General features: G+C 37.3%; 1 protein-coding gene across 5 annotated transcripts in view; it reads left to right on the top strand.

Moving 5' to 3' along the window:
* Positions 1-26,217, top strand: part of SYTL2 (synaptotagmin like 2) — a 63,023-nt gene extending 36,806 nt beyond the window's left edge. For 2 of the 5 annotated variants that reach the window (XM_075050153.1, XM_075050154.1), the window contains 17 exons: positions 1,336-1,408; positions 1,998-2,097; positions 3,114-3,995; positions 4,739-4,810; positions 4,913-8,602; positions 10,095-10,196; positions 11,186-11,239; positions 12,491-12,538; positions 13,663-13,757; positions 17,347-17,466; positions 18,456-18,625; positions 19,206-19,308; positions 19,722-19,892; positions 21,050-21,128; positions 22,065-22,164; positions 22,920-23,125; positions 24,179-26,217. In XM_075050153.1, the coding sequence (XP_074906254.1) occupies positions 1,336-1,408; positions 1,998-2,097; positions 3,114-3,995; positions 4,739-4,810; positions 4,913-8,602; positions 10,095-10,196; positions 11,186-11,239; positions 12,491-12,538; positions 13,663-13,757; positions 17,347-17,466; positions 18,456-18,625; positions 19,206-19,308; positions 19,722-19,892; positions 21,050-21,128; positions 22,065-22,164; positions 22,920-23,125; positions 24,179-24,324 (6,211 nt within the window). In that variant the 3' untranslated portion in view covers positions 24,325-26,217. The remainder of the gene's footprint in view (positions 1-1,335; positions 1,409-1,997; positions 2,098-3,113; positions 3,996-4,738; positions 4,811-4,912; positions 8,603-10,094; positions 10,197-11,185; positions 11,240-12,490; positions 12,539-13,662; positions 13,758-17,346; positions 17,467-18,455; positions 18,626-19,205; positions 19,309-19,721; positions 19,893-21,049; positions 21,129-22,064; positions 22,165-22,919; positions 23,126-24,178) is intronic. The other 3 variants (XM_075050156.1, XM_075050155.1, XM_075050157.1) reach the window with 3 other exon arrangements.
* The last annotated feature ends 172 nt before the right edge of the window (positions 26,218-26,389 follow it).

The following is a 26,389-nucleotide window of genomic DNA, read 5'->3' as shown; positions in this document are numbered from 1 at the left end:
TTTTCTAAACTTTGAGGTTAGCTGTACTGCACCCTGGAGAAGATGGGAAAGTTGTTCTCCCTGCAGCAGGGCAGACTGTTGCTGTTTACGTGGCTGGAGAATTCTTTATCCATGTGAGGAGGCAACTCCTGTTTGAAACTGAAACTTGATGAGAGCTGGAAGCTGTTTTCTTGTCCTGAGATACCACATCTGCCCTCAAAAGTGTTGTCTCCTGGCTCTGCTACTTACAAATCAATATCTGAAAGTCTTTTCAACCATACCAGAGATAGTTGACCAAAGAAATATTCAGTATTGGAATCTCATTGCACAGATATATTGGAAAAAACATAGGAGTTGCTTTTCTTCCTAACCTGAGGTCATATTTCCTACCTGGAGAATATTCATCTTTCCTGCCTTGTACTGTTTCACCCATCCCCAAAATCATAAGCATGTAAGCTGGTTAATGCCAGCATTTTCTATATAAAGTTAAGATACTGAATGTGGTTGTTATATGAAGACCATATTTAAATCCACATCTAACTTCCATCTTCAAAAACCAAATGCTTTTTCATATCTGAGATGTTTAGATAAACTCAAATTATAAAAATTAGATTGTTTTGAAAAAAACCCCTTGCATCATTCTGCAAATAGATGAAATATTTCTTGATATAATGTAGGAGCTGTCTCTTCTAGCTGTTTTAATTCCTCCTTACCTGGGACATACTTAATCAGGATCACAAGTAATAACTTAGTTTTCTTATGCTATCAAAGCACAGATTTCATAGATCTTAATTGAAAGAATAGCTTTATAAGCCGTACCTCTGAGGGGATGTGTTGTCATCTGTGGCATATCACATCTTTGCTATAGTGGTGATGGGGTTCCTCTGATTTTTTTTTTTTTAAATTTTTTTTTTTTTTTACTTGGATACTTCACTAAAATCTGATTAAAATAGAGTTTTGCACTTTCCTCCACTTTGATTTCAGTTCTAGAGGTATAAATGTAGGACAAGGATGGAGACAGCAACACTGATATTGTTTGGAGAGTGGCTATGATTATATAAAGCTTTCTCAAAAATATAAAAGATATCAAAAATATGGTTTCTGTCATGCCAAGTAGAAGTTGTATTGAATTCACTAACAAGCAAAGAAATTTTTGCAAGGAAACAAAGCTGCAAGAATATCTCCTTGCTATGGATAGGAGAAGGGTTGCTTCTAAATCTGATAAGAACAGGCTAAATAGAAAACTGCCAAGAGATTATATTTGAGTATGTATAAATGAATCTTTGTTTTGCTTTTTCAAAAAGGCTTAAAGTAATGACCTGTCTGTTGAAGTTGTTATATGCTTTTTCTTTGCAGTTCTAAACCAATAACTTCTATGTTAGACAAACCAGAGGAAAGACCTATGAAGGCAGCAGTCTCACCAGTAAAGGTATGACTGGTATTGAATGTATCAGAAGTTTTCTTTTGCATTTTGTGTGTTTCTTTGCTTCAGTGGTAAAGATGAATAAAGATTTGAGGAAGAAAGAATAAGTTGGAAAAAATGAGTATTTTTTGTTTTGGAGGGAGATAATGGAAACTGCTAAAAGTTCAGCGCTAAAGTGCTATTGTGGCTATCATCAGTGGCTGTCTGTGCTTGACATTATTTCCAACCTCTTCAGCCACTGAAAAGAACTGTCCTGCTGCATTCGAATATCTCTAAAGTCACAGAATTAGAGAAAATTATTTAACTTGCAACAACTGGGATTTTCAAGTGTCTTTAAGTGGTGGTTTATCTCTGATGTTGGTGACTTCACAAAGAACAAGATGAGGCTATCACTAGCACTTTTGATAGTTCCCTGGTTCATATTGTTTAGGTTTTTTGTCTTGTATCCAATTTAAGAAGCATGCTTTCAGACTCTTTGACAGGGTAGTGAGGCAGAGGCAATCACTACACTTTCATTTATTTTGTGAAGACTGTACTGATTTAACAATTTGACTGCAATTATAATGTTCATTTTTTTTTTTTTTTTTTTTTTTAGCAAAGGAGAAATCCATTTAATTCTACTGCATCAGGTGATAACTTGAACAGTGGGGAATCAGAAAACAGACCACCCACTCTACCTCAGCTATCAAAGGAGGGTAAATATACTTATTTAGCATATGACTGTGAATTTCTTGGGGGTTTATATGGAAATTATTTTTACTTTCATTGCTTCTTTTTGTAAGATATCAAAACCTGTTTTATCTTAACTACTTGGAGTTATCAACTAGTTTGTTGCAAACCCCATGTAAAATGTGAATATACTCAGGAAATGGCTGTTTATGTGAGTAAATGGGTTTTGCTTCCTTTCCTTTTACTCACAGTTCTAGTCAGTATTAAGCACTGCATGTGAGAGGGCTGTTTGTCCCGAATTGCTGTTAAGAGAACAGAGGAATTTCCTTGAATTTGGCATAGCTGTCTTTATGACCTTCCAGTCATTGCTGCTATTGGCTCAAGATAAGCCTAACTCTTTGATCTTTATTTTTTTCCTTTGTTTTCTCAGTCCTGTTTATTTTTGAATCCTCCCTTTCCTGCAGTATTCTCTGCAGGCAAGAAGATGAGTGATGATACATCACAATACAGGCATTTGAAGTTGTAATTTACAGGCTCATACGTGGAAATTACTCTCCTGTCTCTGTTGTGAAGCTTGCTAACAGGAAAAAGAAAGACTTGCACATTAGGAATAAAAAAAATTTTCATCTCCCTTGTTCCATATGAATATGGAAATAGCCTGTTTCCATTTCTGCAGGTTGCTGTTTATGTTCTGAACCTGAAGAGGTGTATGTGTGTTCAAAAGCTGCCCTTCCCTGCAAACTTCGTCCCTTGCAGGAATAAAGCTGATCAAAAATTTGATGTGCTCTCTATCTTTGGAATCATCAAATAGTTAATATTTCTAGAATAAGAAATAACTGCAGGATTTTCATCTACTAAAAATTCCTGTTACATACAAATGAAATCAACACCTTTATTGAATTTCTGCCTGTGTTTTACTGCAGATGTTTTTAATAAACCAATATAATCACTGCATTCTACATCTGCACTGTGTCACACTCCTCTGTTTCTGCAGATGAATGTCATGTAACCTCATGATTTCTTCTCTATATATGTGTTACAGAAATTTTGTCACTCTCTGAAGAGAGACAACCTCAACCAAACTTAGAAAATGATGAATCAGAGAAACATAAGATGCCTTCTGTAGAACCAACCGATGAATCACAGAAGGGACTAGTTAAGCGTCCAGTCCCAAAAGCTAGAAAATTAATGCACAAAGCAACAGATCCTGCGTCACAAAGAGAAGACTTTGTTCCAAAACCAGCCAAACGGACCGAGAGGATTAATGGCATTGGTAATCCACCCAGGGGCATTCTGAAGCGCAGTTCAAGTTCAAGTTCCACTGACTCAGAAGTTCGTGCTAGTCAGATGTTAGATGTTCAGAAAAAGAATGGTCTTCCTACTGCAACTATTTTTGAAGGAGAAGCTGAGAAGAACTCTTTTACTGAAGAAGCGGAAGACTCCACACAAATTTCACTGGAAAAACTAAAACAAGTGAGGTTCTCATCTAGCACAGGTAAAGGAGAACCTCTGCAAAGCCCACAGCTACACCATCATAGGGAAACAGGACAGTTTGATTTTTTAGAATCTGATGAAATAGAGAGTAGTGGAAATGATGCTATTAGATCAGATTCATCTGGGAATAAGCAAATTTCTGCTGTAAAGCCTTTGGGAACCTGTTCATCAGCTTCACAAATAAAAACAATAGATGGCTTACAAGAAGATACATTGGCATCTGGCCCTTGTGACACTAATAGGTCAGTCTTCCTGGTTAATGAAACCTTGCAGACAAAAACAGTTACTCCTAAGAAACTTGAAACTCCACAGAAGGCTTCCAGCAATATCCTGCCAAATAGCAATAATGAACTGAGTCTTGATGAGACACGTGAAAATAAATCCAACCAGGTCTTGAGCCATGAATCAAAGTCACACAAAAACTTTACTGGTAAGAGACTAATGGGGGTGAAGAACAGAATGCAATAGCATATAGCAGATATTTATTAATGTTTGAATCACTTGTATCTAAGAATTAACAACTAGGAAACAGAAATAGTAGGAATGTGCTACATAGTGCAGAATTAAATTCTAAATCACTTTTTTGTATTTTAATGCTGCAATGTGGTCAATATTTTTTAGGTGATCTTCTATAGGTATTCTTAAGAATTAACAATCAGATCAGAGCCTGGATAGGCACCTTTATTGCGGATGATGAAGGTGAAGTGATGGTATTTGGATAAAATTCCTGTCATAAGGCCTGGTAGATCTGTCTGCACAGGAACTGAAGGATTAGAATTTTTGGTGTACTGCTGTCGACTGTCCTTGGTAGTAATCAAATTGTGACTTTGGGATTTGTTCATGGAACTAAACACAAATATGCTGGGTTGTCCCCCCTGCCTGGCCCTCTCTTCAATGTAGCCATTTCCTTTACAATGGGGATAACTAATCTTATCTGCTCGCAGCCTCAAAAGGGATATGATTAAACTTCCAGTAGGATATCTAAGTGCAGGATTTTATTTTTCACTCTATTGCCTGCAGTATGGTTCTTTCCAAAAACACAAGGACAGAGAACACTTTTCTCTGCTACTAGTTAAAAAAAAAAAAAAACAACAGAGATTTTTCAAGACAGATCAGACATTTGTAGAGTTGTGTGTCTGATTCCTAAGTCTGATAAGTTTGTTTACGTTGTAGATGAACATCAGCTTTCTGCTAAGACAGAAGCACATGAGGTGTTGAATACCAATTCTACAAGTCTTCAACAAGGTAAGCCTGATCTTGTTGAGGAGCAAGATGTTAAAATTACTTTCAAGCCTGAAAAACATGTTGATGAACTCATGAAAGTGGCTGATGAATCTGTATCAAAAGTTTTAGACTGGATTAAAAGAAGTTCTGGTACTGAAGATACGAAACATGTATCAGCCACATCCCAAGGCTGGGAACCCAAAGAGGAAGTGGACTTCTCATCCAGAAAAGCAGTTCTTCCTACAGAACACAGTGGGCCTAGCATGGATGGAAAAACAAAAGTTAGAAAAGAGTTATCCTTTGGAAAGATTAAACAATGGAATAGTATTTCACCTACATCATTTATTTCAGAAGATACACAGCTGATAAAAGAGAGGGTGAAAGGGGAAGAGAATGAGGAGCAAAATGACAAATCACTAACTGAATTTGACTGTTCAAGAGTTGAAGAAAGAGAACATGGTCAGGAAATGAAGCAACAAAATAAAAAATCAAATTTATTGGAAAATCAAGAACACAAGCTACCAGTTCAGAAATGTGAATCAGAGAAGGCAATACGAGAAAAAAGAAGAATAAAGGAGATCAGAGCATTCTGGGAAGGGGATAAAACTATCCCCAGTCATGGAGAGAATGAAGTTAATATCAATACTAATGTATCAGGTGGCAGTGCTCTGAAAAGTCTCAGAGAAAGTGACAAAATAAAACCAACTGCGGTGTACCTACCTAATGAATTAGATGATCAAAGCAAGAATATTTTAAGAAGTGTTGAAGTAAGTTGTGCAAGCCAGGCTTCAAGAAATGAACATCAAAACTCTTCTGAGTTTGGACCAGGCCATGCAGTTGAAAAAGTAGAAAGAATACTTCCATCTGATGGTAAAGTTCATGAATATACAGAATTGCCAAAAGCCAGTAACTTGCAGCCAAGAGTTGGTGCCACTTCAGCTTCCCTAGAAAGCAAAGACAAAGGTGAGAAAGAAACACTTAAAGGAAAAGTTGTTACTTCTTCCCAGCAGAAGCCCAGGTTCCAGGTTTTGTCTTTAAAAGAAAAACTGAATGAAAAGTTCAAGAATCAAATTTCAGATCCTTCACAGTTCCAGAGTTTGAGAAACTTCTGGGATACTGGAGTTAAATTACAGAATAGCATGGATAGGGGAGATATTTCTTTGCCAAATACTAGTTCAATAACTTATGAAAGAAAATCAAGGGAAGATAAAGGCAGAGATAATATAAGCAAGCAAGAGTTAATTGAACAACAAACCCAAACATCTGAGAGAGAAAAAACACAGAAATTAGATTCTATGGTATGTGAACTGCCTCCAGGATCACCTACCCTGAAAGGTCTGAATGTGGCACACAGAAAAAATACATGCTCTGTCCAGCTGGAAGGAAAAACAGTTATCTCAAAACCCCAGGAAAAGATGGTTCTTCCAGAGCAAGAAGTTAAAGAATGTATAGAAAAAAGTATTGTTTCATCAAAAGAACATCATGTTTCCTTGCAGTTTCTCCAATCACCTGGTGATAAAGATGCTTTAAAGGAGACAGCAGTAGATGATTGTCTATGTTTACCTATAGAAAAAGTGGAGAACAAGACTACTCCATTAGATGTCAGTCTCCCTAAAGAGGAAACTGCAGAGACTGTGAATAAGGTTGCTTTACCTAAAGCTGAGCTTGATGTATTCAAATTAGGCCTAAAGAAGTTAGAAAAGGAAGCCTCTGAGACATCCTCTAGCTTGAACCTAAAAGAAGACATTTTGAAAGAGCCAGGTCAGTGCAGGGTCTTTGAAAGAACAGTAGAACAGAGCCATGACGTTTCTCCTGCTGATCAAAAAGAAGAAATAAGCAAAAGCACAGGAAAAATGAATGTGGCATCAACAGATGAGCATGAAAACAAAAAAGGCCTCAGGAAACTGTTCAGGGAATTTGAACCTTTTTGCCTACAACATCAGGCAGCAGACAAGGATGATACTCTTGAGGGTTCTCAGAGGCCTCAAGCTGGTTTGCAGAACCTGCTGAGAGAAACCTTTGCGTATCAACCTTCTGAATATACAAGGATGGGAATGAAAACATCTGATGACGTGAATAATGTATCACAAACTAATTGTAGTATAGAATCAACATACCAAGAAGATACTGGTCAGCCTGAAGAAGTCAATGAGACCGCAGAAAAGTCTGTTGCCCCATCCAAGGTCAGCAGCTTGAATTCTGCTTTAGAGAAGCTGATGAAGGAAGCCTCCGAAACACCACCTCCTAAACCGAAACGTGCCATTAGCACAGTACAGAGAACTGCTGAGATGGAAGTTAAAAGCACGACCTATCAGCATGATAGAGAGTCGCCACAGGAAATCAGTGAGACCATAGAAAAGTCTGTTGCCCCATCCAAGGTCAGCAGCTTGAGTTCTGCTTTAGAGAAGCTGATGAAGGAGGCCTCTGAAATGCCACCTCCTAAACCGAAACGTGCCATTAGCACAGTACAGAGAACTGCTGAGGTGGAAGTTAAAAGCACAACCTATGAGCATGATGGAGAGTTGCCACAGGAAATCAGTGAGACCATAGAAAAGTCTGTTGCCCCATCCAAGGTCAGCAGCTTGAGTTCTGCTTTAGAGAAGCTGATGAAGGAGGCCTCTGAAATGCCACCTCCTAAACCGAAACGTGTCATTAGCACAGTACAGAGAACTGCTGAGGTGGAAGTTAAAAGCACAACCTATGAGCATGATGGAGAGTTGCCACAGGAAATCAGTGAGACCATAGAAAAGTCTGTTGCTCCATCCAAGGTCAGTGGCTTGAGTTCTGCTTTAGAGAAGCTGTTGGAAGAGGCCTCTGAAACACCACCTCCTAAACCAAAATGTGCTGACAGCACAGTACAGAGAACTGCTGAGGTGGAAGTTAAAAGCACAACCTATGAGCATGATGGAGAGTTGCCACAGGAGATAAGTGAGACCATAGAAAGATCTGTACTGTCCAAGGCTGAATATGAAGTATCTGATGTTAATTTGCTGAAGCTACCAAAGAAGATCTCTGAAACACCAGCTTCTGTGGTGGAAAATACGGATAAGAAAATACAAAGTAAAATACAGACTAGTCAAAGTCTGCATGCTCCACATCAACAAGAGAGAGATCCTCCTCAAGAAATACAAGAAACAATAGAAAAAACTTCTGTTTCAAATATTGCAAAATTCAGTGAATTCAGTAGCTCTTTAGAACAGCTTCTTCAAGAAGCATCTGAAACTTCATCTCCAATATCCAAGGAGTTACATAAACCAGAAAAGTTTGGGAATCATACATTTCCATCACAAAAAGAGACTCTATTCATGACAGTGTCACAGCCATATAGTGCTTTAAGTAGCTATCATACACAGGTGAAGATAGCTGTCAAAGGGCAGGCTCCAGAACAAAATATCAAAGCTTCAGTAAATGATCTTGCAGTAAATGAAACTGAAGCTTCTGATCTTCCTAGAAGAAATGGAGCTATTAATAAAACAGAAAAGAGAAACATGGCTCCAGTTGATCTTCTTCCCTTGGAAGGAGAGACCAATATGACTGCAATCGAGCCATTGAAGATAAATGAAAAAGGAAGGAGAGATGAAAGCACATCCTTGGATGCCTCTGAAAAGAATTCAGAATTTAAAGCACTGTTGAAATTCAGAAGAGCAAGCACACCACTTAAAGATGAGAGCATCTCCCTCCAGCCAGGAGCTCAACTCTGCCTAAGGTCTCAGCATGAGGATAATTATGAAGAGGAAGGGGACAGTTCAAATTTGGGATCCAAGTTTTCAGATGAAAATTCTGAGTTCTACTCTGGAACCAGAAGTTCAACTTGTGAGCTGTTTGATTTCTAAAATTCATGGTGCTGGGTTGTTAAACATGGCTACAGTTTCTTTTAGTAGCCAACTAGAAATATGTTAACCAAAAGTCTGTGTGATGCTTATTTCTTAATTGAATGCTTTGGATATTTGTTTGGGAAAGATGGGAAGAACTAATTAAGTCCTTTAATTGGAAAGTGTTTGACAAAAACATACTACATCTGGGTAAGCCCCTTCAATAAAGGGAGTTTAGCAGCATGAATCAATCATATCGGTCTTCATGATTTACCCTTTTCTTCCTCCCCTGTGATATCTCCTTCAAATTAATAACATTGTAACACTCAAAATCTGGTATTTCTTTTAAATATCCTGGATTAAAAGAGGAAAAAAAAAATATCAGTGGCTGACTGAGTTCATTCTTTAGTTTGACCAGCTAGTCTTCAAAGGTAAATAATTATGAGTGGAATGGCTGGATATAAAGACAAAACCAATACTCTGTGCTATTTCATTTAGCATTGCTGCTGTTGCACTAGAAAGTGGCCATATAAATGAAATGGTCTATTTACAAGGATTCTTATTAATTGGTTGAATGGCAGCTCTAGGCAATGTATAGAATGTGATTAGTCATCAAAGAGCTTGAGGTAGAGGAGATAATTTAACCTTTTTAATCTGTTCCTGAGAGACTGGGGATGTTTTCTTCACCTGGAGAATCTGAGAAATCTGTGAAGTTTCCAGGGCCTGCCAATTTACTCTTGAGCCTATTTTGAAAGTGAGATTCCAATGGAAGTCAGTGAAAACTCAGAACAAATGAGGAAAAATGAAACATAATTATTTTTTTTTACCCATAACTACAGGCAGCAACACTGTAAGGTCTGGTTGGTTGGCTAATGGAGGGGAAAGTAAGGGAGGGAGGAGAGAAGGTCTTAAAGGTTTCTGAAGGATCTAGGTCTGTCTTGATTCTGCCCTTGGAGGCAACTGCATAATTTCAGGGATCCAAATATCTACAGCTGTTTTTTTGTGTTGGGTTTTTTTTTTGTGGTTGTTACTCAAGTATTGAAACAGAATTACTTTCACTGGGGAATAAATATAAGGGGCAAATTTACACAGAGGAAAAAACTAAAGCTGTTAACTTTTTCGTGCTGATTCATAACAAGATGGTTACAAAATGTCTTATGTCTGAGTTTATCCTAAATTGTTCTTAGACAGTTAAGTGCCATAATTGCCTGAGCCCCCCTTATTAGTCAGTACAGACAGAGATAACTACACAGGCAAATCAGCCAACCTGCCTCTCTCCCCTGATGGCTGAGAGAACTTAGAGCAAATGGACATTTAAAATTAGGCATTTGTTTTGTTTATTTTGGATTTGTTTTGTGTTTTCATTGAATGTTCACTGTCTTTGCTAACAGTCAAAATAGATTCTTATGAGAAATCCATGGTTGGTTTTTTAGTGACTTGCTTAAAATGGCATGTCTGTGTGTGCAGTGTTCATGTGTTTTGTCTCGTAACAGGTTCAGAAGAAGAATTAAACCCTGTTTTGATGGCTTTGAAAAGGAGTGCAGATAGGAAAATGGCTTCCAAAAGTCTAGAGGACATTTCATCAGCCACCTCAAGTGAGCACAAAGCTTGTGTGTGTCTCCCATGACCCCCAGTTTGGCTTAAATGTGTTCATGCTGGTCTTCCATACAGCTTTGCCAAGTAGTGTTTTTGTCTTTGTTTCTCAATAAGCCATATGGAGCTTGTACTGTAGAACTGAATTCTTTTCTCATACGTTTTAGTTTTCAGTTCTTTGTGTTAATTTTGAAACAACTCTGGTCTATGAAGCAGACATCTTCCAAAAATGCGCTATGTTAATCAGTGATGAACTGTTTCTTGTATAGTTTTTCAATAGTGAAAGTATTGGCAACCACCCAAATCAGTAATGAGCAGCAACCACCATTGTCTCCTGGCTACTTGCTTGGGTCAAATTAGTAGACAGTGGAAGTATGAAAAAATCATCTTAGCTTAGTAGTGTTTCACCTGTGTGTTCTAGCAGTTAATATACCAAACTCACTTTAAGAGAATACAATGAGACAAGATTGTACTTAAAATTCATTCCTGACTTCCCTCTGTAGCCTCTTAGGATTTTTTTTTTAAATTATTATTCCTGTCTCACTTCACCCTGCCCTTGAGTTTTCATGCTTATCTCACGTCTAATGGTTATCTCGTGTCTAATGGGGAAGACATAAACTGAACTTACATTTCTAAATGGAAGTGTGGAGGTGTAGATTTTGAAAGATGTTGGCTATTGTTGGCAAATTACTGTTCTAATACTACTTATGCTATTGCTTGCTTCTAACGAGTTTCTAGGTTTTAGGTATGCACTAACATTGTTGCAACAGCACACTGATAGAAACTATGTCAACATGAGACTGCTGCTTGGATGTGGGCTTGAAGTAGTGTGTGAAGTAGAAAGCATCTCTTGAATTTAACCATTCCCGCGGCTCTGCTGGTTTATTTGGTTTTTTGTCCTCTTTACTTTTAATTCTGTGATTACCACTGTCATCCATTTTATCATACTGAACAGCAAAATTTCTAACTGTGTTACTTTTTTCCTGCACAGATAAAGGAAAAATAAATAATCCAAAGGAAGAATTAGCTCTTAGTGCTGAAGATGGTAAATATCTTTTGTGTCTGCATGGAAGTTTATTGTTTTTTCAATGGCCTCTGTTTGCTAGTGAAGGACTTTTTTAAGCCAAGAATTGTATTGCGCTTTTAGATTTGATTAACTTCAACATGACTGAAATGCTTTTGTAGAATTTTGTTGCATTGTTTTATTCTTAAGGAATATACCTATGTTGTGTCCTGCTATATCTGCAGAAACTCTGTGCCACCTGTCAGTGTGTTATTTTGGCCTTTGGTCATTCAGCCTATGAAACAGTTACTGACATCATTGAGAGCTTTGAACATCAGCTCAGTTGAAAGGCTTGGCCTGAGTAAATATTGAATTTTTCTGTTAATTTGTTGTTTTATAAGATGCAAGATGACTTTGCTAGTGCAAAACACACTTCAGAATACATCAGTTGAAAAGGAACATCTCTTACAATCCCTGTCTCAATCCAGCAAAGTAGAATTACTCTAAGCAATAGATGAACTGCTACTAGATCAGCTACTGTTGACGTTATCAGTCCATTAGTGCATTACAGATGCCTTACTGTTAAATTTTTCTATATACCTTTAGAAATTCCAAATCTAAGCAAAATAAAAGCAAACCTGCTCCAGGAACATGTCAAGATGAACACTGACTATGCTGGAATATAACACACAATTCTTTTATTTGCTGCATTGGAGCACTACAGTTTTAAAAAATATTTGTGCACAGTTGCATTTATTGTCATGTTTTAGATGCTTTAAAGCATTTTGCATGTTAGTGGCCTATAGTATAAATAGAATGATCATAGCGTAATAGGATGCATGCAATTTCCAGTAAATTAACAAGACTTAAGTACTTTGCTTTCAAATGGAGATCCCTACTGAAAGCATGTTTTACATTCAGTATGGAATGTGTAGACACTTACCTGAAAAGGGTGGGGGGTGTTTAAGTTAAATTTATTAAGAATGAAGGTTTGGGTTTTTGTTTTTTTTTTTTTAAAAAAAAGACAAACAGCCAAACTGATAGCTACAGACAGAATAAGGCAAGTTCTTTTGAAAATACTATTCATCTTTTTGCTTTGCCTAGCTTATACGCTCACGTTACCTTTGTTATCATCCAGCTCCTCAAAGGAGGACAGCGATGCAAAACACAGAACCATATGGGGTCTGGGGAAGTCAAAAACTTCCCACATATAAAATATATATTGGTGCTATTTATAACATTGCAAAGCTGTTTGTGCTACTGAATGACTGTTGTCAATACTGCACTGAGCAGGTCTGAAACCTGATCAGCATCAAGAGAGGAATGAAAATACAGCAGGAAGTGAGTAACAGGATTCTTCCAGCAGACAATGGAGTGACTTCTCCACTGATATTTAAACTAATACTTTAAAAATCCTTTTTTTATTTAACAACTAACAAGTTATACATCTGGACTAGATACTTGCTCAATGGGAATACTTCATCTAACTGCATACTGACAATAACCAATACATGAAGCTCAAATAGTGCTCCAACAGCAAAAGCTTTGCAAAACCTTAACTCATGCCTTGCAAACAATCCCGTTGTGTGCAGTGTTTCATTTTATGCAATAGATAATGCGCCCCTGTAGCTGGCTGTTTGTTGCCAAGCAATTCTGTCATACGTTATTCAGTACTGGAGCATTTCACAATGTGTATCCAGTCCAAAGATATAGAGCTTTAGTGCATTATTAAATATAAGTATGGTTAGAGCATAATTGTGGGCTTACTGCAAACTGGATTTTTGCAAGGCTAGCTTGTGCAATTAAGCTTTGTATAGAGCATAGAACTGAACTTCAGTAGAGGTATACAAAAGTTGGAGAGATGAGCTGCAAAAAAGTGCATCATTAATGAGATATGCATCTTATAATTAACTAGGAATAGTTGAAACTTCCTTGTTCAGGTCTAAAAATTGCTTGATTTACATAAATGTTCCTATTGCAATTAATTAGGCTGAGTAAATAAAAGAACAGAGTTTGGCTTGTACTTCTTATCAGGACCCTTATGATGACTCTAATGTCAATGATGGTGTGGTTACTGCATAAGTGCACTTATCCTTGCTCTGGGAAGAAAGTCTAGAAGGTAAAAATGAAAATGTTTTCTTCATCATATTTGATCAGAATTTGCTTGCAGCACCCAGGCTTGTATGTCATGTCAGGAAAATAAACATTTTTGCTCCTGCCAGACAAAGTTCTTTGGTCAGTGTTATAGGAGATGTCAAAGTGGACTATCCTTCCTAATGATAGCTTCTCTGGGTCCTATATGGGGGAGGCGACAGGCAGGAAATCTTGCATCCAAGTTGTAAACTGGTTGTGCACGTGCATGTATTTCATCAAAGTTGCTTGTTTCTAACCATGTCCTCTTGCGGAATTTCACTGTTTTGATGTACAAATGTATTTTTGAAGCCTTTTGAATTGCTGCTCTTCAGTTTCCACAGTGCCTTCACAGCCTGATAAGCCGTTTTCCAATCCTGAAAAACTCAAAGGACTGAGCAAGTCAGTACCATCATTCCTACAAGAAGAGGTACGTTCCATCTCTGAAATATCCTACCTAAACCTTTTGATTACTGTGGCATTTTGTGTTTGTCAAGTAGTGCTTTCCAAGGTCTGCTAAGCTAGTTTACTATTGGACCATGGCATGGAATTGAGGTTGTGGTGTAACAATCAGGAGGTGATCCTGAACAATCTGTGACTAATTAACCTTTCAGAAACTTTAGTCCAGTAACTAGTGGTTTATTCTACTGTACAACTCAACATACAGAGCATGTTTTATCTAGGAGATTGAAGCATAGTGAATGCTTGCTGTTATTCCCAAAGGCAGTCTCTATCCTTAAACTAACAGGTCCTGTTTGCTCTTTAGAACATACGTACGTGCATACATTTATTTTCTTCAGAGCCTAAAATCTAAAATGAGCGTTTAAGACCATAAGAAAGTCACCATCTGGTAACCCTTCTCACATGGGTATTAGCGTGGTATTCTGCTTGGGGATGTAGGTTCAGGTACCAGGCTGTTAACTCCTTGTAAGTGAACTTTCAGAACTTCCAACAACATGCTGTGCCTCTGTAAGTCTATTATTATTGTTGTCGTCATCACCATCGTGGTGTGGGCCTTCGTATAAGCTCTGAGGCCATATTCAAATCTCCTAAAATGACACCAAAGTTTGAAAGTGATAAGGGATTTGAACTGCCTGGTCTATGACTCCCCAAACAGTCAGTAAAGAGAGGAGTGGAGCCTGTGTTTAGACCAAGCATGAACCTCCTACCATAAATGCCTAAAAGAGGTAGCTCCATTGGTCACAGGGAACAGGCAGCTCTGGAGAATAGGAAATACCTCATCATTATTGAACTTGGATAACATGCTAGATTGTTTTTTGTCTTTTTTCTTTTTTTTGAGTGCCATAGTATGAATGTGAATTTGTATGGCAAATGTGCATGCAAAACTCCCCCTCCCGCAAGCTGCTAGCAAATGGTGGTACAAACACCTGAGTCCTGTCAATGAAGGATGTGCATTAGCAGACCCAGTTGTAAATGGGACACAGGAATTTGGGGCATAGATATCACAAAAATACCTGCGTCTGTGTTATAAAATGAGGAATTGCTGCTTACCCTAGCCCTTATCACTGTAACTACAGCATAAGCATCAATATTTTGGATTATTTTTCTAAAAACACATGTCTAAAAGGACTGAAGAGTCAGAAACAGGAATATGCTGTGCCCTGTCTTACCCTACTTCCTCCTAAAGTCTGAAATAACCAAAATGTGATACAGGTTTGATTAATCTTACCTTAAGTGCAGAACTTAAAACCATTCAGTGTCTATGAATTACACATCTTTGGTTAAAGATTCTCTAAAATTACACCATCCTAATGCCCCTTCTGCTGAGAAGAATGCAGAGGAAACTTTTCTAAGGCTGTTAACATTGCACCATGGATGGATCAAAAGATTAGCATTTCAAACCATTAGAGTTGGGATACCAAACAAGTCTGAAATGAGTATCTGGGCATCTAAAAACAACCAGTTACAGCCTCTGTAAGAAGCCAAGTAAAAAGCTTACTCATGTGGGTTTTGAATGGAACAGTCTGACGAATACTTGAAAGCCAAAGGACTATACGTAATCAATCTGGTCAGAGTAGAAAGGGTTTGGGGATAGTTCATAGTGATATTCTAAGAAATTGTCAGCACCTAAATCTGTTTATTCTGCCCCCCAAATTTATTTTTAAAATTGTGATTAGTCCCAATACTGTCTTTAGTTCAAGCTCACAGCACAGCACATACAAGTCATATGCATGCCATGCACACACAAACATATAGGGGTGTGTGTGTGTGTGTATATATATATATATATATAAAAAAAACCCAGAGTGTATAGCTATAGAAATAGCATGTATGTATACCACATGCTGGTTCTGCCTTGGAGTTTATAATCACTGAAGTACCATCTGGCCAATATGAAGCATGAAACTAATGAATGGATAACATAAACCTGGTAGAAGTAACAGGTTAGGAATAAGCATTGTAGACACAATGTAGTCACAGTAGTATTAACACTCATTTCTATGTATTAGTTCAGTTCTGGAATTATTTTAAAAATAATGAATTCTGATAATAACATACTTTCTAATTCAAGAAGAAATACAAAGAAGTCTGTCTCTTAGAGTACCAGTGTGTTTTCCCTCTGGTTGAAAGAGAACAGCCTAAAAATTAAGGGTTCTTTACTTGTGGATAGTAACAATATCCTTATTTAACATTTGGAATTAACTTTTAAAAAAATAAATAATCACAAGCGTAATGCGTTCTGGAGGCATGCAGTCACCCCAGAGCTTAGTAATTCCTTTTCTCTGAATTTCCAGACATTCCACAAACCTCCATGAGAAGTACAGGGTTGAAAGTAAGCAGAACTGGATTCAGTCCTGTATGTCTTCTGCTGACCCGCTGTGTGGACAGCAACTAAAATGGTCTTAGGGAAGCCATATATCCTTCCTCTATCAGAGGGCTTAGGATTTTCCTGTCTTTCAAAGAGCCCATGTAACAGGACGGATTATCCACACTGCTTAACTGTTACTTCACTCCCTGGATTTCTTTTGGACAGTCCTGAATAACTCTCTCCAAAACAATATTTCTCTCAAGGAGCCTTCCCCTAGGTAGGATGGACATTAGTCAGTCCTTACCTTTGTCCTCTGAACTGGGGAACAGTCCTGGCCTGCTTTTACTTAGTAGTATAGACATAGCCAGAGAAGCTACAGTCAACGGATCTGTATAAAGACTTATTCAGAATGCTTATATGCTAGATATTTATTTCTTAATGTGTGTAGAAATTGTTGTTTACTCACCTTGCACCTGTTAGTAGATGATCTATGACAGCAGTTCAAAACTGTGTAAGGGAGTGGGGAAAGTCTTGTAAATTGTTCACGGATGGAATACATCAGGGAGATGATGCTTTCTGTAACAGCTTGCACAGGAAGATGCCAAGGCACATGTGGGAAGTAAAGCATTGACTATTTAGTACCGTGATAGCATTGAGACAGAATGGGCTTGTAAGCACATAACCTGATAATGACCAAGTAAATCAAAACTGCAGTTCCCTGATGGAAAAGCAGGGCCATGCTTGCCCTCTTGCAAGAAAGGCTTTTTGCAAAAGCCATGCTCTGTATCCGGTGGTATTCTACTCTGCATGTTACCTTCCAGCTAGCTGCCTTCAAGATAAAGGGTACAGAATTGATAGTATTTGCTATGTAACAAAAAGGGACTGGTAAGAGACCTGAGCATTACCCCTTGCATGAGATAGTGAAGTAGAGAAGTTGAGTTTAGTTGTCCCAATAAAGTTAACTTTGTACTTTTTCATTGCTATTTGAGATTTAAAACCAAAAAACAAACCTGGTTGCGTTATTGCTTTAAAAAATTTTCAGTGTAGGCTTTCCATCAGGAAAATTCCCTTTCAACTTTTTTTTTTAAGTGCATGACCTAATTCAAGAAATATTAATTACAAGGGGATTTAAATTCAGGTTTTCACTGAGTCTCAGTCTGCATTAAAATTCTGTTTGTTTTTTCTTTTTTAATGTTCCTTGTGACTATAAAGAACCTACACAGACTTTCTTTCTGTGATGTTTTTGTAGAGTGATAACAGAGAGACAGATACAGCATCAGAAAGCAGTTATTCCATTGGCAGAATCAAGAAGAGTCCCAGCTCTCTAACCACTCTTAGCGGCTCTTCTGGCATGGCCTCCTTATCCTCTGTATGTAAACCAAAGCCTTGTTTTAATGGCACTTTGCTTTTGCTAATCTCTCCAGTATTGTTTCGGTTCCCTTCTTATTCCTCTTATCTTTATTCCCTTGGCATCTCTGTCTCCTTCCTTCCCTCTCTGTTATGTGAACCCTTGCATGGAATTGCCTAAAACAAATATGATAAAATTGGTTTTACTTTTTTTTACTTTCTAGTAATATATTGGAGCCTGTTCAAGTTTCCACTGTGCAGCATACTCTATAAACACTGAGCAAAGAGATGGCTTTTACTCTAAGCTTACATTTGTAGCTGGAAATGAGGGACCATTTATATAGAACAAACATTTAGAAAAGGAGAAAGGGGGGAGAAGTAAGTGAAAGCAAGAGATGGTATTGGTATGTGGGATGCATAACTAAGTCAGTGAACTGGCTGACCAAAAGTCATTAGTTTATGTGGACTTAATGGGAAAAGTAGAATTTGGGGGAAGGATATTGAGATTAAAAAAAAGATTGTACGTCCTTCTCTTTCTACATATGTAGTGTTTAATTTTTGGTGTTTTATTTAAGTACATAATTCAGCCATACAGACTTTTATCACTAATCTTTTTGTTGGTATTTTCAGAAGGCCTGTTGTCCTAAACTGTTAGGCTCCGCTTTCTGCAAGGAAGAGATATATAAGTAATATTTCAAGGATCTGATCACAGGCAATCTCCAGATCTACAGCATCCTATCTTTTTATTTCTTCTATCTCAATGCAATACACCCATTCAAATTCTTTTGTAGAAAACTTGGCCTAGCACCTTTGATTTACAAACAACTTTCTTTTGTTAATCTGCTTGCTGAGAAGCTTGTATAATAGTGTCTGTTACATTTTGTTATTACTTCTAAAAGGACACAGTTGATTTCTTTACTGTCTGAATTCTGAGCATAACTTCTACCCTAATCTTGAAGTATCTGGTGAAATGCAATGACTGGAAAATTTTTCTCCTCTTGTATGATACAGGTGAGCGGAAGTCTAATGAGCATTTATAGTGCAGACTTCGGCGATGTTGATGTGAAGGGGAACATTCAGTTTGCTATTGATTATGTAGAACAGCTGAATGAGCTCCACATTTTTATTTGCCAGTGTAAAGACTTGGCAATGGCAGATGTTAAGCGACAGCGTTCAGACCCGTAAGTACAGAGAATATATTTGTTTCTGAATGGAATTTTTTCTTTTAATGTGAAAATGAAAACTGATGTTTTTTTCCAGTTTCTATAACCTGTTGGGGTAAACAACCCAATAAATAAATGAAGAGGCTATAACATGCTTTACGTGGTTTTCCACTCTGAACTGAATATAGAATTGCCATTATAAATCAGTACATGTATTAACATGGGAAGGTCAAACTTCTAAGAATATGACATTCTCTTTTAAAATTCAACTTTCCAGATGGTAAATCCTGATTTGATAAGTTTTCAATAGGATTAGAGCCTATAAATCTGGTATCTAGGCATACTATAGTTATATATTCTGTATGTGTTGAAAAGACATTTCAACAGATTTCCCCCTGGTAGAAGGAGGTTAATGTCCCACTTTGGAAACTGTTACAATACTTATCACTGCTGTTCCTTTTCTTAAATATAACAATGTAACATAATGGCTAATTAAGTGGATTTCTTTTACTTTATAAGCCAATACTTGTGTATTTTGGAAGGGGAAGTTGGAAAGGGTGGGTTCTTTGCTCTTCTAACAAGCCTGTCTAAATTTTAGGTATGTAAAGACCTACCTGCTTCCAGAGAAATACAAACTGGGCAAACGGAAGACCTCCGTCAAAAAGAAAACTTTTAATCCAGTCTATAATGAAATACTGCGGGTATTTATCAAACTATTACTAGACATGAAATACTGCATGCATGAAGTATGAGGAATCTTAACTTTTAGGAACAGGTCTAGATGCTCTCGGAAGAAACGTTAGGATGAGATGGATTGCTCTGTAGAAGTACCTATGTCCTTCCATTGATGGGTTAACTCTACAGTGTACTCTGGATACAGCATTGAGAAACCTGATTGTTGTATACTTACTGCAAACAAACACAAGCCAACTATGAGCTTAAGATGCTTGAAATAAAAAGTAAAACATGAAGAGAGTTTTGTTCTGAAATGAAGTGAGCAGTTACGAATGTATAAACTCAGACATGCTTTTTTCAAACCTTGTCACTTTCAGACACAGTATTGATAAACATCCAGCTTGTTTTAATTTTTTTTCTCATTTCTTCTTCCTTACAGTATAAAATTGAGAAGGGTCTCCTAAAGAACCAAAGCCTTAATATCTCTGTCTGGCACAATGATACCTTTGGGAGGAATAGCTTCCTTGGTGAAGTGGAGCTGGATTTAGGAACTTGGGACTGGAATGATAAATCCAACAAGCAGATGAATTGGTTTCCACTCAAGCCAAGGGTAGGTTACTAAGGGTGGGTTAGCTGTTTTGTGTTTTCCACTGTGTAAGTGCAAAACCAAGTCATTTTTTTAGGCCTGGTCTTGTGTGTTCTGTGGCTTTTGTGTTGGTTATAATCATAAATACCTCTTTACTGGTAAATGGAACATACAGTTCTGAGGTTTCTATTAGTCTAGTAAGTAGCTAGCTATTATAGTAGGAAAAATTTTCTCATAGTCTATGGAGCAGGAATTTCAAGGTATTTTTCACTTACATCATGTTGCTGCAATAGATACCTGAAAGCACTTGTTCCCTGAATATGAAGTAAACCTCCTGAGAATACGGAGCAAGTGCAGCAACATTTTAATATCAGATGTAATTATGACTTCCATGTCTGTGTGCCTGTTGTTTGTTAATGGGTTTCAGCCAAAATCTAAACTTTTAGCTAAGCCACTGCCAGAGGTTCTGGTTTCTTTTGTTGTTTTTCTCTTTTTTTTTTTTTTCCTTTTTCTTTTTCTCCTTGAATTTACTTCATTAGTTCATTCCAAAATTAGCTTAATCCAAATTTTAATAATTTGTAGAACAAACCAAGAATGTCATGGTAGTCTTTAGCACTAGTTTAATTTGACTGATTTTAAAAGTGCTCTGGGTAGATAAATATAGCCAAATGTTAACAGGTGCCATGTTCCATCTACAGTTAGTCCATGGCTCTCTATGAAGAAGTGACATATTCTTGTTCCTTTTTGCAAGATAACTGTTGTTGAGGCTGAGTTTTAGATTGTATTAAATGAGACAAAACTTTCCTATAGAAATGAGTTTATAAAAGTGCACTTTCTGTTGCACAGAGTAAGTTTCCTGATTGAAAAAGCATATGTTCTAGTTTTTTAAATAAGTGCACAACAGTGGAAAAGAAGTGTCCTCAAAGCCTTTTGGCCTCTCCTGGGTCTTGTTTTCTGCTTTAGTGGAAGAGCTATATATCTGAGGCACTGTCAAGTGGTTAAACATACCCTAAAATCTCTAATGTCCTGTAATCTGACAGAAGACTAATGGGTAGGGAAACAGGATAAAAATCTTGCCTCATGTAGAAGTCAAGCCTGTTCCAGTGGAAAACTTTGCATGGTAAACTCTGTGTATGAACCACAAGGTTTGAGATTTCTGGGTTTGTCGTCTTCAATTTCAGACTTCAACAATGGCTTTTAAACCAGAAAACAGAGGGGAGATGAAACTAGCCCTCCAGTATGTCCCATACCCTGTTGGAGGTATGCATTGCTTCTTTCTTTGGTTTTGTCAGGCCTTTGGGGTTTTTGTTCTTTTAAAAACAAACAAACAAACAAACAAACAAGCTGTTTAATGTTTTTCAGCCAATTCAGGCATCTTGTTCCAACATAAAAGTAGAACTTTTTTTTTTTTTTCTTTTTAGAGGATTAATTCACCCCGGTCATGAATTTAGTTTGGGATCCAAAGATTGCTTTATGATCTTTTGTTGTTTTTAATGTTACTACAGAAGAAATTACCTCATTTTTATAATCTTAGATTTGTAAGATTCTGTATGTATCTGTATGTGTAACAAAAATCTGTTTTATCACTAACAGTTTTAGATAATATCAATCAGGCAGGTGCTGTGATTTTTCTAAACAAACAATGACAACACACTAAATTCAAGCACTATTAGAAGTAGAAAACAGCAGTAAGTATTTAGAATGCAGCAATTCATAGCAGTATGATCTGTTTGTTTTAATCTTCCCTGGCAACTGATAACTGGCTGATCTGACAGTGAAGCCAGGTCTTTAATCCAGCCAGTCAGTCAGTCAATAAGAATTAAATACATTAAGAGCACAAAGGAGCTTATTTGAAAGTACAAGAAGCAGTAAATGCTAGCGTCACATGGACTGAAGACAAGCAGATCTCTTTATCTAGGAGGCTTGGAAAGAGAAGACCAGTAGTATGTATTTGTTTAGTTGTAACAGAAGAAAAGGCGTTGTAGGAATACAGACATGATGTGATCTTGCAGTACTTTGATGGGATGAAGATTGCAGCTTCAAGAGTACAGAGAGGAATGCTAAATTAAGATGTGACATAATGAGAGTCTAGGCCGAATATCACTTCCACAAATGGGCAGGAACTGCTGCATCACAGAAATTCCATTTAAAAGGGATCTACAAGGCTTAATCAGATGTTTTGGTTTATTTTTACAGGAAAGAAGACTCTCTCTACTGGTGAGGTCCACATCTGGGTGAAGGAATGCCATGACCTTCCTCCTCTAAGAGGCAACAGGCTCAACTCTTTTATTAAGTGGTAAGAACTGTGGTTGAAATCATCAAACATGGTGGCCTAATAATACGACTGTTGTGCTTTCTAATCTTATCTTCATTTTTCTACATTCAAATTAAAAAACACCTAATTACTTTCTGATCTCCTTTATTGTAATGCAGATTGTCCTGCAGAGCTTACAACTTCAAGATGCTAAGTATATACCACCAAGTAAAACACACTGGGAGAACTTCCTGCGTAATCACTACTCTTTCATTTTGTCTGCTCAGTTACTTGGTGGAAGGGCTAGTCAAAATTGTGCCTGCTTTTATTTGCATTTAAACAAAGTGTGTGTGTGCAAGTGTGGTTTAGCTTAGCAAATTGTGGGAGGAGACAGAAGTGAGAAGTGTAGTTGTATATCTTCCTCCTTCCTTTCCACATACAGACTAAAAATGTAAAGAGACAAGAATAACAAGATGGTTGGGATATCTCTGGCAGCAACAAAAAGGTTTCAGTGTCATTAGTGATAATACAGCAAATAAACTCTCTTGTGCCTCTTCCCCACCTGACTTCCCCTTCCCTTCCATCCTCTGAAGCACAAGGGTGGATACATGCTGCCAGTATTTCTTGGGAGGAACTGAGAACGTGACCTTTGACTTCATCTCCATGATGCTGAAGCATCTTCAGTCACATTCTAACATGCAAAGGACAGTGTTAATCAGTAGGTTTTGTCTATTCAGTATGTTTAATGCAGGCTATGCTGTGCAAGTGCGAACTGACAATGCTTTTTCTTTCTGAAGTACCATTCTTCCAGATACTAGCAGAAAAAGTCGCCAGAAAACAAGAACGGTGGCAAAAACTACAAACCCAGTATTCAACCACACCATGGTCTATGACGGCTTTAGACCAGAAGATTTGAAAGAAGCCTGCATAGAACTTACAGTCTGGGATCACAACAAACTAGCCAACCACTTTCTGGGAGGTCTCAGGATAGGCCTTGGAACAGGTGCTGGATAATTAACACATTAGTCCTTAATTTACAAAATACACTCTTTCCTTTTTTCCTCTTCCTGTCCGTTTCTTCTTTTTTTGCAAAGATCACTGAACAGTCTTTCAGTTATTTATTTACTGAAGAGTTTCATTCAGTAACTTACCTATTCTTCAGCACAGATGCTGAAATGTAAATAGTAGTAGTGTTATGAGGGTTAGGATGACTGACAACTAAGGAGAAATATTAGAAGTAAACCTTTGTCTGGCCATACATTTATCTGGTACTGTTTGAAGTACAAGAATATTCTATTCCTGCACCCAAAATCTTGATAACATCTTACAAACTTACACATGCAAAAACTAGGGATGTGGTGTAAAGACAGTATTGGGTGGAGATAAAAGGATAGATCAGGAATGCATGATAAGATTTGACGACATTGGATAGGAAAAATTACAAATGCAAACAAGTTTTTAGTATAAGGGCAATATAAGCTGTGCAGGTAGAAGAACTGTATGTTTTCCTTGTCATATTTATCCCTCTCATTGTCCTCTCTGGCCTGAGGGAAGGATGTGTTTGGAGTCTTTTCAAGCAAATACAAGAAAAAAATTACTTTTCCCAAATTAATTTCTCACATGGTTCACCAGAATAACCTAAAACACAAATTCAGATATTCATCCTAATTTCATTCATTAGGATATAAAATTCAATTTGAATTTTAGAGTACCAAAGGTTGTATTTCAGTACAAAATCAGTGTCCTGTTTTATTCTTAAACCCCCTCAGATGTTAATCACCCATATGTCTTTCTCCTTGGGATTGTGACAAAAAGACTAAGGGTAACAAGTTAAAAAAAGCCTGGAGAAAGATGACAAAGTTTCCCTGTGAAACTGTCATTAATTGTATTTGACAGAATTGTTCAAGTGTAAAAATGTAGAACTGGATCTTCAAAGTACTAGGTCAGCTACGTGAGGAGGTGAAACAGTTTCAGAAGACAGGCAAATGTGATTGTCTGCTCTCAACTCTGCAGCATATTAAATAATGTTTCTCTTAAAACTGTCATTTTTTTCTAGGCAAAAGCTATGGAACTACAGTAGACTGGATGGATTCTACTTCAGATGAAACTGCCCTTTGGGAGAGGATGATGAACTCGCCGAACACATGGATAGAAGATACGCTACCTCTCAGGATGCTAATGGTTGCAAAATTGACAAAATAAGGTGGCTTTTTAATTGCTAGTGTCAAAAGGAAACCTTGGTAATTAAATTAAAGGTGTGGGAGTGAATCTTGGAAGAGGAACACAGTAGCTCTTTTGACAGTCTCTGCTCTGTTGCTGTTCTGGTTTTGTGCTGTCAAATGTCACCTCGTATTTCAGTTGAACTTCTGCCTGCAGATTACTATGTAAATTTAAGGGATTCTTTTATTTCTTAGTCACTGAAAATTCCTTCAACAAAGGCGGCACTTGCAGAATTCAGTGGTAGAGGTAGCTGTGATACCTGGATGCTTGTGTTGCCTAACTGAAGCATTGCTGATCCCTTAAATAATGTAAATTACCAGCAAAAAATTAAGAGTGAGTTAACTCTTTCTGTACACTTCTAGGATTGTTCATGAAGACAGCAGCAGGTTGCATTTTGTTCATGCTCATTAGTATGTGTTTGTATCCTCATTATGCCATGTCAGATCTCTCCAGTGAGGAATACGAGCATGAAGAATTTTTTTGAAAGTTCCTTTATTTGTAGTTGTACATTTCTAGGATATGAAAGTTGTTTCTGTAATGAAAGAAGCATTACATGAAGTGGTACTGTCCATGTCCTATTCTCCAAGGTGCAGAGGACTGTTAGTTCCAATGTACTATAAACAAAATCAGGGTTATAAAAAGTTTGCTTATATATGCGTTAATCATCTTGCTAGTATACAATCCTTATTCATAAATGCTGAAGGCATAGAGGTGAAACTTTTTTTATTCAAATGCTACTCTAAAGGATCTAAACATGCCAATTTTAGTGCTGACAAGTATGTTGGCTATTTATTCTGTAAAGTGTACTCTGTACCTGTATCTATTAGATTGTTTTTTTGCAAAAAGTAATTTATCTGTGCTTCAGCGCCACCGTTAGGAGAATGCTGGGATTATGGTGGTTTTGGTTTAGATAGCTTTGCAGCATAGGAAATAGGACTGGAATTTGTAACTTGTAGAAATGCATGCTACTAAAGAAAGATAAATGCATAAAATACAAAATGTATTACTTTTTTTAATTAAAAGCAGCCTATTAAAGCTAAATAGGAATTCAATGTTTATTAAACCCCAGTGTTTTATGCTAGCAATTCAGCATGCAATATAAAAAAATGCAGACAGAAAGCGTTTCTGAAAATAAATGCACATTTATTTTTTCCAACTGTGTAGGTCTAAAAGCTGGTGAAATCTTGCACCTCAGTTAGAGTACAGAGGAGAAGGGGGCTTTTCACAGCACCAACTCAGTTGCTTAATTGAATCATAGAAATTTAAATGCTACTTGGTATTTATTATACACTATGAATGGAAAAAAGGAAAGGTGCTGTTCAACCTGCCAGGGAACCCACTTTCTCTTGTCAGTCTTGATCTCTTACTGCTTCAGGTGTTTTGGATGAGATTGGTAGCTGCTACAAATTCCACTTTCCCCAGATACATACAAAACATTTGTCTTGTATGACTAGGGAACAACATGTGTGACACTTCAGAACAATGTGTTTGTACTTAAATGCTACAGCAGCTACTTTGCTTCTGTATTTTTAAATAAATAGCCACTCCTGAAAGGGTGGTGATTCTGGAAAAGTGAAGAGGCACCTAGTTTATTTGTATTCACTGCCTATATGAATTCATTTTCACCTGAAAACATAGGCTGCTGTGAACATGACCTATAATTTCATATAATTAAAGTTTTTTGTTGTTGTTGTATTTCCTCTGGAGCTGAAATACATTGCTATGTCAAAATAGCTTTGGGACTTCAGATGTAGGGATGGGGTCTTGAGGCTCTAGATTTGCAGGCAAGTGTCATGTAATCTGCTGTGTTCTACACTGTACAAAATTTTGGTAGTTAAACTTGAATGCCATCAAAATAAAATGTTTGGTTTGTGACAGTGTCAATCTCCTTGTCTTTTGGTCAAGTAGAGCATCTTCTGTCTCACTATTCTTAAACTGTCCTAGAGACAGACACAGCATTTTGTCATTATCTCAAAAGACACTGCTTACCGCCACACTAAATAGATCAAAACCCAGTTTAAATTTCAAAAAGCTACCTGAACGTAAG

Source organism: Buteo buteo, chromosome 18 (assembly GCF_964188355.1).
Source record: "Buteo buteo chromosome 18, bButBut1.hap1.1, whole genome shotgun sequence".
Lineage (NCBI taxonomy): Eukaryota > Metazoa > Chordata > Aves > Accipitriformes > Accipitridae > Buteo > Buteo buteo.
The sequence above is the reverse complement of the archived record's forward strand: the minus strand, read 5'-3'. Positions and strand labels throughout refer to the sequence as shown.